The following is a 16,478-nucleotide window of genomic DNA, read 5'->3' as shown; positions in this document are numbered from 1 at the left end:
TCTGCTATATTGGGCAGTCCCTTGAATGAATGTGAATATGAAGGACAAACCAAATACCTCTGGCTGTTAATTGACAATAGTCTAGCCAGAGGAACTTACCATTACAAAACTCTATTGTACATGCCGTTTTAAGCTAATCAAGCCAAGGAACTGATTCCTGGGACTAAGCACCCATCCTATTGACTATTCCTGTAACAACCATTAAGCAAAGAAGTCAAGGGTGGACTCCCAAAACTTCAGGTACCAGCAGGCAGAGACCCCTGTGACTGACAGCTGCCATGTACTACTCAAAACCCATGTGGGACCATGACCTCCGGATTGGACAGCCAAGATGATGCTGAGGTATCATACAAGTCTGTCAGAAAGGGATAAAAGGCAGTGAAGCGTGACCCTCAGTGCTCTCTCATCCAGCACCTGACCTACCGAGACAGAAGGACAAGCAGGTGAACCCCTTCCGGAGAAGACATCGCCTTGAAGGAAGCTGACCATCAACGGCAGACTCTAGGGCCTCAGGCAGATAAATATACTGACACCAGTGCTCTCACAATCACCACTATAATCATACACTATACTACATGGGTTTAAATGAGTGCACATGTGTGCGTGCTAAGGTGACCAGTACCACCCATAAATCAAAGTTTGCATTTATGATTTTATTGGTAACTCCACATCCTGTCCAATAAACTAGAATTTATTACGATCCTGTGAGTTGGTCCTTTGTAGCCAACAATATCATGCTCCTTTCTTGAACACTGCCTTCCACTGCAACATGCTTTGGATCCACTAGCTTTGTGGCACCCAAATAATGTACGTTTAAAGGCTACTTCATGAACTTTGAGCTTCATATTCCTTGCTCTCCATAATCATAGTGCTTGACAGACAAGCATACTGAGGTCAGAGGTCAGTGTTAAGATTTTGTGGTATAGTATAGGAGTCATGAGAAATCTGTATTATGTATTTTAATTACCGTGTTGGAGGAATGTTAATAGACTGACAGAGTCTAGTCTGTGAAAGAAGAAGCATGACATACTGAGATGAAAGAATATTTAGCATAATTGAACAGAATATTCCCTTGTATTTCAGTTTGTAAGAACAGGTATTCTCCCCAACTATCTGTGACTGCTTTTTAATTCTTTATTATATATATTATTTTAAAATTATATTTATTTCTCAAGGAATATACATAGATGAACAGAAATGTAATTCCTAGGGCTTAGGACACAGTCATGAGCTCAAGACATAAAACTGGAGGTTCTTTTTTAATGAAAATTTTGATTCCTTTCCCATGTATTTTGAGAGAAATATCAACACTCATTCACAATCCAGTTCACAGCCATATTTTCTAGCGCACAGATAGGGCCACAACTCGATGCTGATTTACACAACTATAAGAATTTAGAAAACCCCCAGAAAGTTGTGTAAACTCGCTGCATTTCAGTCTGACCAACTCTGGGACAATTTAAATGAGAAACAAAAATCAGCTTCTTGCCATTCTCTTACCTTGGACAGGTATAGCAAAGACTTCAGCCATTTTATGTATTATCTGCCCTTTATTACCTACATTTCTAAAAACATCGTCTCATGAAGGTACTAATTCTGTTTTCTCCAGTATCCCTATTAAATGAACTGAGTGAAGACATTAACCACTAAACTTAATATTGTCATGCCTATACTCATAAATACACGAGATGAGGTTCACAAAACGGGAACTTGCAACAGGCAGCACTAAAATTATTCATGTCATTTCTCAAGCTCAAATGATTGTTCACACTATACGTACTCTATCAACAGATACAAAATATGCATTCAATGAAAGAGGTAATCACCTCTGACAAAGATTAAACTGCAAATTTCTGTCCTTATGTATAAACTTTAGAAAGCTACAAGCCTATTAATTAAAGGGCTATAACAAAGATTATCTCTCAAAAATAACCATTACAATCATTACCAACATTAACGGGGAGCTGTCAGGAAAGCTGGGGGGGGCTGTCAGGAAAGCTAAGGCAGACATAGAGCTAGGACTTGCGTCCAAAATCAAAGATAATAAAATGTCCTTTTTCAAATATATAGGGAGGATGAAGAAAGCACCAGGTAATGTGGGGCCCCTGCAAAATCCTCTGGGCCATGTGGTGGTTGCGCCAGAGAAGAAAGCAAACCTCTTTAACTAATTCTTCACCTCCATTTTCTTGGGCAGGGACCGGGACTTCCCTGCCATGATGCAAGACGGACTCGAGGGGAACGCCTCCAGACCTCAGGTTGGGGAGGACCGGGTTAGAGAGCTTCTGGAGGGGCTGGACATGTTCAAATCAGTGAGTCCAGATGCTCTCCACCCCAGGGTGTTGAGCGAGCTAGCAGGGGTTATTGCAGGGCCCTTGGCACGGCTTTATGAGCGCTCGTGGTGCTCAGGCCAGGTGCTGGATGATTGGAAGATGGCCAACGTTGTCCCCATCTTTAAAAAACAGAGGAGGGAGGACCTGGGCAACTATAGGCCTGTCAGTCTTATCTCAATCCTAGGGAAACTCTTTGAGAAGATCATCATGGAGCACATCTGCAATGGGCCGGCCTCAGGGATGATGCTCAAGGGCAACCAGCATGGTTTCATTAGGGGCAGGTCATGTCAGACCAACCTGATTGCCTTTTATGATCAGGTCACAAAAGCACTGGATGCAGGTGTTGCCGTGTAGTTGTTCTGGACTTCAGCAAGGCCTTTGACACCATCTCCCACCCCATCCTCATTAAAAAGTTGGGCGACTGTGGCATTGATGCCTACACAGTCAGATGGATTGCAGATTGGCTGAAGGGTCGTACTCAGAGGGTGGTGGTGGATGGGTTATATTCGACCTGGGGAGAAGTGGGCAGCAGAGTTCCCCAGGGCTTGGTCCTTGGGCCCGCGCTGTTCAATCTCTTTATCAGCCATTTGGACAACGGGGTGAAAAGCAGTCTGTTTAAATTTGCTGATGATACCAAAATTTGGGGTGAGGTGAGCACGCTAGTAGGGAGAGAAAGACTGCAGTAAGACTTGGATAGGTTACAGGGGTGGGCTAGCAAAAACAGGATGCGTTTCAATACTGACAAGTGCAGGGTGCTGCACTTGGGCAGTAGTAACCAGCAGCATACTTATAAGATGGGAAACTCCCTTCTTGAGAGCACGGAGGCAGAAAGGGATCTTTAAGAGGAGGCTTGATGCCTAGCTAGCTGGGATCATTCGAGCCCAGTTTTTTTTCCTGCCCAGGCAGGGGGTCAGACTTGAAGATCTACAAGGTCCCTTCCGACCCTACTTCTATGATTCTATGATTAATATTCTAATAAATATTTTATTTGTGCCCTCTAATGTTACTAATTGGTAACAAAATATTGTAATAAGGAGCAATCATTTTATTAGTGTCTTTTATATGGCATAAACACAGATATATATCTGGAAATAACTGTCTTATGGTATAAATTTTAACTGTTAAACTGTATCTTATTTGTGACTTAGGTTTTCCAAATTAATTTCTCCAAATACATATTCAATGCTCTTCAATGCATGTTCCTTATTGGATGATCCATGAACTGCATTACGCAAAATATCTTGTGCAAACTGTGCTCGAATTGAATTGGGAGAACACAGTTTTGCCGCTTCTGGATCGACTGGACCCATTAATTTCCTCCACTCCTCCACAGCATTTTCCTTAGATAGGATCATTACCATTGATGGACCTCTATAAAAAAATTAGATATTTAAAGATCATAAGCAAATTTAGACTTTTGGAACTACAAAGCAGACTATAATACTGATGTCTGTGCTGCATAGTGGGCTGAATTTAACTCCTGGGAAAAGTTTCTTCTTTATGTTAGGAATCATTTGTTTGACCTTGGAGGTGGGTGAAAATGAGCTGTGTGAGTTTGGGAATGGAAGTTATCAAAAGACTCCAACATACACATAGCATAACAAGATAGTCACATTTCCATGTGTGTCCCTGTATTAGGGACAGAAATTACACATACACCAGTATAAGTGATCTGAATACAATTCAAATCTGTAACACAACAGAAGTTCAGTGAATATAAATTGCTTTCAAAATGGCGGAAACTGGTTTAGATAAACTTGGATGGATGCAGCATCAGATTTAAGTGATTTAGATTAAATCAGTTTATTGAACTTGTATCCCAGCCCATAACTTCAGTTTCATCATTAGTTACCATAATATGTGCTATGATAAATCATTTGGTCTAAGGTCCATAAAGAAAAACACATAGTGACAGTTGGGATCCTCTCTTTTTGAAGAACAAATTAAAAAAAAAAGTAGTTACAACTCAGTTTAACAGAACTCATAGGTTATCAGCCAGAGATTTTTGCAGGTGTAAATTCAGTTCAGAAAAAGAATACTCTTCTAAAAAGGTAAGAAATAGTGAGCTTGTAACCGTTGACATTTAAACTACATTTGCCAGAGAAAATGACAAAGTAGTCTGGACTTCTGAGGGCCTCTCTACATTTTGCTATATTTTGCTTCCTAAAAGTAGTAAAAACTTTGCTTTATAAATTCAGAAACTGTACTGCTACATTTGTGTGACATGATATTGTCAATTAGACACTTACTCAGACATATAATTCACTAACTGATCAAAAAAAGGTTTCCCTTCATGATTTTTATAAAACTGTTCTGCCATTTCATGAGTAAAACATATTTCCTTCATCTCCGATACAATAAATCCAGCATTTGTGACTTCCTGAATTATGTCATCTAGGAGGAAAAAAAATATTTTCATTATTTGAAATAGTTATTCTTTAAAGTATATGTAGAAATTATAACCTGGAAAAATCTTAATCATAAGCAATATGCTGAATGGATTAATATATTCTAAAACCAACAATAAATTATTTTAATTAAAGTTGTCATAATCCATTTCCATAGAAGTGACAAAAAGTCTAAACTACTTCTATCAAGGACATGAAAATTCATATTGTTATCTCTGATTGGATAGTTAGAATGTGACATTGCACACATCAACTGACTTGATAAGATATTTATGGACTATTCCAAACAAGGAAAAGAGAGAGTCAAAGACAATGGGGTAATTTAAAATCAAATAACCACTGCAGCTTTTATAAAAAAGCAGTCATAAAACCCATTAGGAGCCCAGGCAACTAAATTTCACTTATATTTCTGGAAAAGGCCTCTGTTAATAGGCAGAAATCCCCACTCTAACACAAGAAGTACTAAATTTAGTTCAAAACCAGTGGTGATGATGGTGGCTCTCCTCTAGGACCACAACTTGGAGAAGAGTTCAGTTTCTATTGCCAGGTTTTATTTAAGTTTTTTTAACCAACACCTGTCCAGTGGCAAAAGCACCGAGTCTTAGCAGCAGGGATGATAATGTAGGATTATCCTCCTTCCAGGGAGTGCTGTAACCACTAGGCTACACAGACAGACTCTCTCTTGCTTTTTCTCCTTTAGTCCTCGGGATTCTTATACGTTTGATTTCCTTGTGGCCCATTTTCCACAAGAGAGGTGGGCAATGTCCTCACAGCTTATTGAATAGCTAGCACTAGGAAATGGGAGGTGGGTTTAAAATCAGAGGTATCAAACTCATCTGGCCCCTCACAGTGGATGAAGGGTGCAGGGCCAATCTGTGGGTTGAACTTAGTACATAGGGATCCAGTCCACAGGGCCAATTTGGTGCAGGCAGTACATGACCCAGACTACCCCATGCCTGCCACAAAGTCCATTCCTCAGCCCTGCAAGCTGCATGCAGTGCAAGACGATAATGTGGCACAGACTGTGTGCATGTGGCTGCAATTAGCATGTGCACTACACACAGCACATAAGGCTAGCATAGCAGCACTCTGGGTCAGTCCAGTCCTGCTTTGCAGGCTGAATCATAGGCCTCCACAGGCGAAATCTGGCCTACAGACTGTATCTTTGACACCCTTGATTTAGTCATGATGAATGGGACCTAGAATCCAGGTGACCCTCTTCTGAGTACTCTAGCCATTAAGCTTTTGAGCAAAAGTTGGGCTTCCCCAAAAGCTTCTCTTCAGAAACCCATTACATGACTATCTCAGAAGTGACACTAAATGTAAATGGCAAGTTAGCAGAGATGCTTAATGGACACTGTTATCCAGGTGCTTAATAAGTGGGGCAGTAAAAACAAACTCCTATTGGCTCTCTCTAGGTCCAGGACCTCTGAATCATCATTTGGAGGTGCCAAATCTCCCCATTGCCTATGAAAGTAATTTAGGCACATTTAAAGCCTTGCATTTGACTGTAGGGGGATCCTTGAATCCCCCTACTGAATCATTCTGAATTGCCCTCCTGGGGCAGATGCTCAAAAATTAGACAAGGCAATACCCAACTTGAGGCACAAAGACATTTTGATCCTGGCCTAGCTCACCACCAGCTCCATGAAGTGAGAAGGAACCACATAATATTTCACTAATAAAGTATCCATTATAAGCCTGCTTCAGGATTTACTAAGCCCTGCAGAATGGGACTAAGCACAGTGAAAGGATTCAGGAAATAAAAAGAATGCATTTGATACAGTTTATTCCAAATTATACAGTGATAATATTTTTCAGGAATGAAAAGCACAAGCATGTTCTACATGTTTTGGAAAGTTTACCTTTATGTTCCTTAAGAGCAGAGGGTTTTATTACTGCCAAAGTGTGTTCCATAGGGAAGAAGAACTCTAATTCCTTCTGAGCCTGATCAGGTGAGGAGCTGCCATGCAGCAGATTGAAAGGTACATTGTCTATTGCATACTCTGCACGTAAACTAGCAATTAAGACAGCAAAGAAATTCAGTGATGCAGCAGTCTGAAAATGTACATTGGATTAATTCTAACCCTGGGAATCACCCAAACTTATATTATTTTTTGAGGTGGACAATGAAGATGGAATGGGTACTCACAAAACCTTTGAGAGGAATCAATACATTTTAAATGAATATTTTGGCTTTCAACAGATTTAGGAGGAACTTTTGAAGGCTCTACCTTAAGTTTTCTGCTGTTATCAGAAAGTAGTCAACTTCTCACTGGAATATTTTTGATCCTGTTTAACTAAGTCATTGGACTTTAAAGGTTTACTGCAGTTTTATCTAATTTCAACTATAAATCCTTACTGAAACCATTAAACTGTTCACTAACTCCCATAAGGTGAAAAGCTAATAAGGTTTTACCTAATGATGAACAGTAATAGTGTAATAGATGTCAAATATTGATACTACTACAACTATTCAACATTATAAATCTTATCCTAAACAGGTAAAGCCAGCATAATTATTTGTTTACAAAAAATAGAAATTTGTTAATAAATAATCACTGTACTGACACAAAAGTTACACAAATATTATTAGAACACTGGAGTCTATTCTACAAAGAGAATAAATAAAACTGTTTTAAACACATATATCATCTGAGTAAGAGTCCTAGAGTAATATCAAATAATTCACTCTCACAGAAAATAATCATCAGCTAATTCTGCAAATTATAGAAATTAATCAGGTCTATCATCTTGCTTCCCTGCTCATGGTCAAACCAAACACCAGATTTGGGGGCAGCAATGAATTTCTCCCCTAGGTCAGACTGGTAAGGACTGCAAAGGTTTTGCCTTCCTCTTCAGGGTAGAATGCGGTTTTTTCCTGTAATTCTCTGAGTATAAGTTAACCAATTACTTCTCCACCATTTGGCTGTACACCTGTCTCTCCTTTTACATGAGGCTGGTAGGGTGTTCTTAGAGTTTTGAGCGTTGTGCCTTTTAGCTGTGATGCTTGAAGTTTGAAAGGGCAATTTTTAGTAATGTTTGAACAATGTTTGCAAATGCAGATGACTGGACTCAGTGACCCAGGAAATGCCATCCGTCTGTTCCTATGGTACAAACAATCCCTTTCTTTTCTTCAAAACACCCCAAACAACAAATTTTACACTGAACTTTCAGCAATATTTATTAGCTAGGTTTTAAAAAAATCTAGTTGTTCCTGTATACATTATAATCTATAATTCAATAAAATTGTAACAATTTGTAGAAAGATCTGACTTTCCAAATGATGACACTATAGTTACCCTATTTACTATGTAGTATTCATTTAGATGGATTTTACATGCATAATGTTTTGTATATTATGAATAATGTATAGCTATTACAAATATTACCTGGTTGGACACTTCTCCTTAGCTTCTTCAAGAGTCTTTGGGCCAAGCAGATCTCTCCAGTGTTGTACAGCATTTTCTCGTACTAATGCAAGAGCAAGAGTTGGACCACTGTGAAGTAAGAAGATTAATGTTATAAAGCCTCTTAAAAACCGTAAATTATGATTGATGAAAGGATTCAAATTTGTGAGGGAAAAAGGACTTTGATATCAGAGATTTTGAATCCAATTGTCACTTGAACAGGTGAAGTACTACTGAAAAATTACATTTTTCTTGTCAGTGACTGAAGGTAATTTAAATGGAAAACAATACTGAATATTTAATGTAAGGTACGCTGTAGATTTACTGACATGAAATGACAGCCTCACTGAAGTCAATGGGAGTTCTGACAATGGCTTCCTTATACTTCATTTAGATATGTAGGGTATCTACCTAATCAATCTGTATAATCTTTCTCTCTATCTAATGTACCTGTGAATGTTCAAATTTGTTGCTTTTCAAAGAATACCTGGTCATTTGTTCTAGAAGTGTTGGGAAATAATCTTTGTTTTCATGCTCTTTGTAAAACTCTCGTGCTTGTTCTTCTGTTAAAACGATTTCTCTCTGCAGTACTATTGTAAAGCCATCATCCTTAATCTTTTGCAGAACAGTACCTATATTTTAAAAAAGGAAGTATTTCTGTCCTGAGATATTTTTTTTCATTTTTATACATATGGGGAAAAAATCTAACAGGGCTTTTCCAGTCATATTGGTAACAATTTTTCCCTTCAAAATAATTAGCTTAACAGTGGAATATCAAGAACTATAATTTGTAGCAACATTTTTATGAGCCTAATAACTGTTGCTTGAACACCCAAAGACATGAGGCATGCTTATTATAGTTAATCCTTCTAAAAAGAAGCAATGCCAGAAATCTCAGAAGTGTATAGATTTCGCCTTCTTTAAATCAGCCTTTAAATGAGGGTCTGATAATACCACCACCTATAACATCTAGGAAAGTTAGATTGCTTATGTGTACGTAATTTGGTAATAAGCCTTGCTTAAAAAACTTCCCGTATGCAAACTGTCTTAAGAAGAAAGGCTGGCAGACACAAGGGAGACCATCCTGAGGATTTCTAGGTCATGATTTTGGTACCTAATTTGTCATACCCTAGTGGGGAAATATTAACCTTAACTTTATTTACATATTGCAAAAGATAACATGAAAAACATGGGAGTTCTTAATTACAGCAGCTTTTCATTTTAATGTTATTGTTATTTTTCATGGAACCTGAAACTGCTTTTCTTACTGCCAATGCGGTTTGGCACACTGTAACTTTAAGTGTGTTTGCTAACTGTGTCCAGAAACAGAATTACTGCTACAGTATCCAAGTTATCCTTATCAGAGAAACAGGGACTACACTTATTTTTAGCCAAAGGCGAGAAGCTAACTCCGACTCAGCCAGAAATGTCTAATATGTCTATAAATAAGCTATATTTGTCATTTATTATTACTGTATCAAGTAAAAATATTATTTACTTGGGCAGCTTCAATGAGTTTGCTGGAGGCAATGATATTGCTAAAGTTATAGAACTGGTCTTGGAGACTGGATACATAAAAGAAGACAGCTCATACTGACCTTACACTGGTTCTCACTTCAATAAGATAATCAGAAAAGAAGTAGGAAAAGGTGGGTTCTGACTATAGATCTGTGGAACTACAGCTGGTACTGCAGCTACCCTGTGCAGTGGGGGCATGGAGGGGCTGGTTAGAGGCTGCAAAGGGGAGGTGGGGCAGGTAGAGGCTGCAGGGTGGGCAGAAGCTGCAGGGAGGGCAGAGGCTGCAGGGGGCAAGTGGGAGGGCACAGACTGTGAGTGAGCAAAAGCTGTGGCTTAGGCAGAAGCTGCCAGGGCAGAAGTGGAGGGGATACAGGTGGGGGGAGCAGGCTGCAGGGGAGACAGGTGGGGAGGGTCAAGGGATGGGGTCAGGTTGCTTGCCTGCTCCCCATCCCCCTGCAGCCTGCCCCCCACCCCCCTGCAGCCTGCCCCATCCCTCTGCTGCTTTCCCTGCAGCCAAGAGGACAGGGACACATTTAAGATGGCCCTGCAATAATGAAATTCTATACATGGAAAATTATAACAAATTTATAAATTGTCCATGTATAGAATCTAATTATTGAAAGGTGATTTTAAATTCAAAGTTGTCTTGTATTTGGAGAAATAGTGTTCCAAAAGATTAATGAGCATTAAAACAACCAAAAAAGGAAGACTGATAATAGGTCTTACCTATGATTTAGTTCTATGACACTAAGTTTCAAAATAAGCACTGTTCACATGAATAAAGGTGGTAGAATCAGGTCCTGGAAATGTGCAGAACTATGCTTAAACAATATATAATCAGGACTAGATTTTAGATCAAGAGAATAATACCATGAAAATGCCTAAAAGGATTTTCAAGCAGTAGTCCTAAAAATCTGTGTGTCAGATATTATTCAGACTTGCCAAAAATGTTGCCTTGGACCTGGAACACTGAATGCTCAGTCACTGAAGGTTAAAGATACCAGCTAAATTGTCCTAGGAGAAAATAAAACTTATTTAAATAGATTTTAAATGCAATAAACCTCTTACTGATTTTCTAGAAGGTGCATAACCAGAATTACATCCCCAAGGCAATTTTTGAAGAAATAAAATAGTATTCACACAAAAGCCTGTAAAGGTAGAATGGAATGAACACATATTTTTCTAATAAGCAGCACTGTCAATACTGAACCTAGAAAATAATACAAAAACATCTGATTAAAAGATACCAGGCTTTTTTAAGTCAAAATCAAATGGCTTTATTACTGCCAATGGAAAATGTATTTTTCATCACTTACTTTTGCTTTCCTTTAAGAGAGAAGGTCTAATTAAAGCCAATGTTCTTTCAGCATTTTGACCCGTCTTCTTTTTACGAAAATTTGGGAAAAAGAAGGCAAGTTGCCTACTAGCCTCTTCTATACTGTCTTGGACATCACATACATTTAACATATTTTCAGTTTCCAAGACTTCTCCCAACCTAATAAGAGAAAAATAATAAGTCTAAGTGACTATATCTACATTTTTTATATAAATGCATCTTGTAATTGACCTGTTGAAAATATAGCTTTTCAACTAGTTTTCAACTTTTTATAGTTTAGTAAAGTTTCCATTTGTCTGCCTTTAAAGATCCCCTTACATGTGTCAGTAAACAAAAACTGATACCGACAATTTTATGGTTAGTAAAAGCATAATCTCTGAAATCACATCACTATAGAATTCTTTGTAAAAGGAATTCATTTTAAATGTCACGTTTATAGTTGAGAATTATCCAGGTATCTATGTGTTCACTATGTAGCTCTTAAAACTAATATAGTATTGGGGTACAAGAAATGAATCTGGGGAAAGGTACTACATTTGTAAATGAAGAGACAAATGATAACAACTTGTGTTTTTTGAAATAATATTTAAATTAATACTGTGTTCAATAAGTCTCTTTGCCTAAATTTGTCTCTTCATTCAAATCTCCATGATTTTTGGCAAGGCACTCTAGCTGAGTGACACTTTACACACTTCACAATTCTTTGAGTTCTTCCTTGTGCAGAACAAATGTTAGATTTGTATGCCGATTTTCAGATGCTTAAAGAGCTTGTTTTCAGATTATCTAGAATTTATTGTATTGTTTAGCAGACTACAATGACCGGGCCAAAGGTGAAACACACATTAGTTAAAATGAATTGTCTTTGTGTCCTGGAATGTATAGGATTGTGCAGGCGACCACACCGCTTAGGTGTATCTGTGCTCCCTCTGTACAGCCAGCCTACTCTGCAGACTAGTTCAGGGGGTGCCCTAGTTATTCTCTTCTCTCAGTAAGTGCTGAGGGGAGAGTTCCTGTACCCCTAAAAGTGCTGGGACTGCAGCTGTGGTGGACTCCTATGTAACACGTAAGAAGACTTTTATTATCCAATACAGATGAAAACCTATGCATATAAAGGAATGTCACAATGTGAATCTCTGTAAGAGTCATCATTTAGTAATCACATAACAGAATGAAACAATAGTGTGATCTGATTTTTTTCAGTTACCTGCTTAGCTTTTGGGACTCAGACTCATCAAGTGGATTCTCATCTGATTCACTTAGCTCTTTCCAGTTAGGAACACTATCATCAGCTGCTTGCTTTTGAGAAACTATCAGAATATGGCATGGTCCACTCATCATGAACTGAACAAAATCCTCAAAATCAGGCTAAAAAAAATACAATTTCTTAGCTATGAAGTACAAATAGAACTTTGGCTTCACTATCAGAAATCAAACTATACTGAATAGCTCACTTGTATCTTACAATGGTATTTACATACAAAATCCCATGAAACAGAGTAAGCTTGTTTTAGTCCCATTATAGCCACCACCATAAGATCATGACATAATGGAAATTATGGTGCAAGGCACAACTTCTGTGCCACGTGTTTTTCCAACCCATTAACTGAGTACAGAAAATATTTTGGACAGCAGTTGCGACTAAATGTGATTTGTGTAGTTAAATGGACAAGTGTACATGATATAATGGAAAAAAATATATTGCCTTTTCATCCCGCATTTAGAAAACTTCAAAAATATTGTGCATAGGCTACAGCACCAAAGGGTTTTTGGGTTATTCAGAACTTTCTCAAGCATTCCTTTTCTATTCTTTTTTCCTCCTTCATGGTCTTCATCCCAATGGAAGTTCTTTAGGAAAAGCTACCTCCCTATGTCTATCCATAAGTTGGACCCATTTTTGTGTATAGGTAATGGAATTCATTTTATGATTCTAAGTTACTTATTTACTTCCCTATTGACAATCTTTGTTCAAAGCCTTTCTGTTTGCTTTAACAAGTCTGGATTTTTTCCCTGCCAACAACTCCCACTCCAGATCAAATAATATTTTTTCCATTTACTTCTGATTGGATAATATACAAGAAATATTTAGTTGAATTGTGATGGTTTTCAATGTAGCTTCTATTATTCTATTTTATCTCTAGACATCCCTGTATCTGTTTGATTTTTGAAAGTATAGTAAAGGTTTGCAATTCTACAAATAATTTTCTCTCAAAAGAAATTATTTAGAATACAGAGGTTTGCATGGTATACACATAAAAAGAATTAGAAGTGAACAGAATCGTACTGAGTCTGTAATGATGCTGTTGAACACTGATTCAATGTTTACTCAGTGATTTCAAAAGTACGTCTTGATGGAAAAGAAAAGTCTGTTTTATCTAAATACCAGGCTTACAAATATAATAGTGCATTCGACAGTCCAGCCACGTTCTTTGTATCTCATTATTCTTTGTGATTACACAGATTCTACAGATCAGTTTCTGTATTTAGTTCTACCAAGGCAATTCTATTATCTTCAGCTTCTGGCTTTGGTTACTCTTACATAACCTAACAATATTAAACAGGATTGCAGAGCAGTAAATGAAGCCTAGAACCATGACTTTAAAACACAGATTTCTATTATCTAAAAGAATGTAAATGCCATTTTACCCAATCATTTTTCAAGATAGTTTTTGCTATGTCATTCTTATCGTGTCAATACAGCCATCTCATTTGCTGGTTCTTCTTTGCCTGAGGCAGGTTATCTCTGTTTCTTCTCCCTTTTCAGGTCTGGCATTGGCTGTAGCGGGGTGGGAATTGCTCAGTCCAGAGACCCTCTTTTACTAGGGGAAATCCACTCTGCTCATCACAGTCGAATTATATGTTAAAGACAGTGAAGAAGAAATAACTGATTTCCCAATTCTTGGACCCTTGTGAATTTATTTTTGGTGTTAGTTTTCTGTTTCAGCATTGGCTATCTGTGTCAGGGAAAATGCACCTCTAATACTGCAGTTTGTACCAAGTGCTGTGTCTCTTAATCTTTTTTTGGTTCTCTTCTCTTCATCTTCAGCTTAGTCATCTCATCCAGACACAAATTCACCTGCTATCAGCATGCACACAACTTGCAGATCTACTTCCCATTCCAGACCTGCTCTCTTCTGTTCAAACTAGAATCTTGCCCTTTGTCCCTGACTTCTCTTTGTAGATGTCTGAAAAAGGTATCAACTGTACAGGGCTAAATCAAAGCTCTAAATCCTTCCTCCCCACACCTACTTGCTTTCTTTTCTCTCTTCTTTTCAGGTCTCTGTGGACAACAGTATCATCTCATCTGTCAGGCTGACACACCTGGATGTCATCTTTGACTCAGACCTCTCAAGGTTCCTACTTTCAGGTCATGTGCAATTCTTACAGATTTTTTCTTTAGGACACCTTTAAGGTATGACTTTGCCTGCCCATCCTCACAGCAAAGATGTTAACCAGAATCTCATTATTTGATATCTCAATTAATCATATTTTTTCTCTGATCCTGACAAATGCCATTTGAGAATGCTACTGAGAAGAGTGTTTTCCTAGCCCACTGCTTTGACAATGTCATCTCTCTCTCTGCATCCCAACATTGGTTCCCCTTCGTTGTACTATCATGCCTAAGTTACCTGCATTTTCTCCCAAGGCTCTTTGTAACCTAACCCTCCCATCTGTCATTTCTAATTAAGTATTGAAAGAGTCCTTACTCCACTCAGTTTATAATTCCAAACATATTACATTTGTTCCTTCTCCTATGCTGCTCCTCACACTTAGCAGGAGGAGCTACTCATACATATCACAAAGGCATCTCGTTCTTCAAGTGCTTGTTCAGATTTTTTGTTCACTGTAATGTCTATAAATCACAAGACATTTGTTAAACTACTAGCATACTGAGACTACTTCTTACAGTTCTAACTGTTTCACTGTTTCTTTGTTGTCCCCATTTTTTGTATCCCATTATGCCTGTTTTATATGTGAACAGTAAACTATTTGGGGCACAGACTAGCATTTTGTTCTGTGTTTGAACAATGCCTAGCACAATGAGGTATTGGTCCACGACTAGGGAACTTGCATACTATGGTAATATAAATAATAAACAACGATAGTACTGTTATTTAAATTAGAATGCCATCAACCAGAGGCACGGTGGAGGAGTTGTTTTGAAGAACTAGTGAGAGGTGAGATGATCTCTCTATTTTCTCTCTCTGTAATGAATAATCTTTTTCCAATGGAAGTAATCATATATCATTAACATTTTACAAGCCATACAGACATTACTATAAATACAGCTGCCTGTATTTGTGTAACCTTTTTACCTGTTCTGTCTTATGACTGTAGAACTCTCTAATTTGCTCCTCAGTTAGAATCTTCTCCTCTGCTGCTGCAATACCAAAGCCTGCTTCTATAATCTGCAATTACAGATCAGACATCCGGTTTGGTAAAATTGGAGGAAAACATGTTAAAAATTAGTACTATTACTTTTCTATAAATCCTTACCATAAATCTAAAAAGTGACTAGTTTTGGAAGCAAGATGAAATATCACAAATGTATCTTCTTCATTAAACCCAGCACTTGACTAGGTTCCAGGGTACGGCTCTTGCTAACACAAGTGAATGTCTTATAAAATGTAATGTTATTCAATATGTACATTTATTAGAAGTCTACTGGTAAATAATGCAATTTGTACTAATTCTACTAGCCCAAGACTGGTGGTGGCAGATACACAATCATTCCTAACAAATAAGAAAATATTACTCAACTACCTGTAGACACTCATGCACTTTTACAGCATTTGTATGTTAACAGGATAGACTGTTCAATTAGTATTCGTGTAGTCTCCCATCACCTATCTTGGAACTTAAATGAAACAAGCGTCATATTTCGTTTTGTTTACCTTTTGTTTAACTTCTTCTACTCTTCCATCAGTAACAGCATCAGGCTTTATAATTGCAACAGTGTATGTGGCTCCTTCTAAAGGAAAAAGTAAACTTTGTATGTATATTTATTAATATTTTTGCCAACCTACCTACAAAAGCTAAATTACTTTCTGTATATACAACTGGATTTCTCCAACTTCTTCATTTTAATGAATAAATCAGTGTTTTGGGATTATACTCTCTGTAATATGAAGTCCTGAAGTATCAGTTTAAACATGTATTATAAAACACCAAGATTGAATACCTTTTCCCAACTGCTCAGAACAGCTATTTCAAAATATCTCACAATAATGTGAATACTTGGCCATGTCTACATCAGGGGTTCCCAACCACTGGGCCACAGCCTGGTACTGGGCCATGAAGGGTTGTCTACTGAGCTGTGGCACTAGCCCCACTCCTGTAGACCTCCTCAGTGAGGGAGGGAGTGGGGCTGCTGGGGCAAGGGCAAGAACAGGATGCAGTCACACCTTGTCTGGGAGGTGTGGGAAGCTCCTGCAGCTGTACACACCCCAGAAGGGCGGGGGGGGGGGGGGGGCGGGCG

The 16,478-nt window shown here is 38.1% G+C and overlaps 1 protein-coding gene across 2 annotated transcripts in view; it reads right to left on the bottom strand.

Annotated features, from left to right (window-relative positions):
* Positions 1-3,299: 3,299 nt before the first annotated feature.
* The window catches only part of NME8 (NME/NM23 family member 8), a 27,477-nt gene continuing 14,298 nt past the window's right edge, over positions 3,300-16,478 (bottom strand). For both annotated transcript variants that reach the window (XM_019509063.1, XM_019509064.1), the window contains 9 exons: positions 15,895-15,971; positions 15,316-15,408; positions 12,207-12,367; positions 10,983-11,161; positions 8,636-8,780; positions 8,131-8,238; positions 6,604-6,755; positions 4,580-4,724; positions 3,300-3,701 (listed from right to left, as the gene is read on the bottom strand). In XM_019509063.1, the coding sequence (XP_019364608.1) occupies positions 3,464-3,701; positions 4,580-4,724; positions 6,604-6,755; positions 8,131-8,238; positions 8,636-8,780; positions 10,983-11,161; positions 12,207-12,367; positions 15,316-15,408; positions 15,895-15,971 (1,298 nt within the window). In that variant the 3' untranslated portion in view covers positions 3,300-3,463. The remainder of the gene's footprint in view (positions 3,702-4,579; positions 4,725-6,603; positions 6,756-8,130; positions 8,239-8,635; positions 8,781-10,982; positions 11,162-12,206; positions 12,368-15,315; positions 15,409-15,894; positions 15,972-16,478) is intronic.

The sequence above is a fragment of the Gavialis gangeticus genome, unplaced genomic scaffold (assembly GCF_001723915.1).
Source record: "Gavialis gangeticus isolate Ggan-Ray unplaced genomic scaffold, GavGan_comp1, whole genome shotgun sequence".
NCBI lineage: Eukaryota > Metazoa > Chordata > Crocodylia > Gavialidae > Gavialis > Gavialis gangeticus.
Note: the sequence above shows the minus strand (reverse complement) of the source record. Positions and strands in the feature narration are given on the sequence as shown.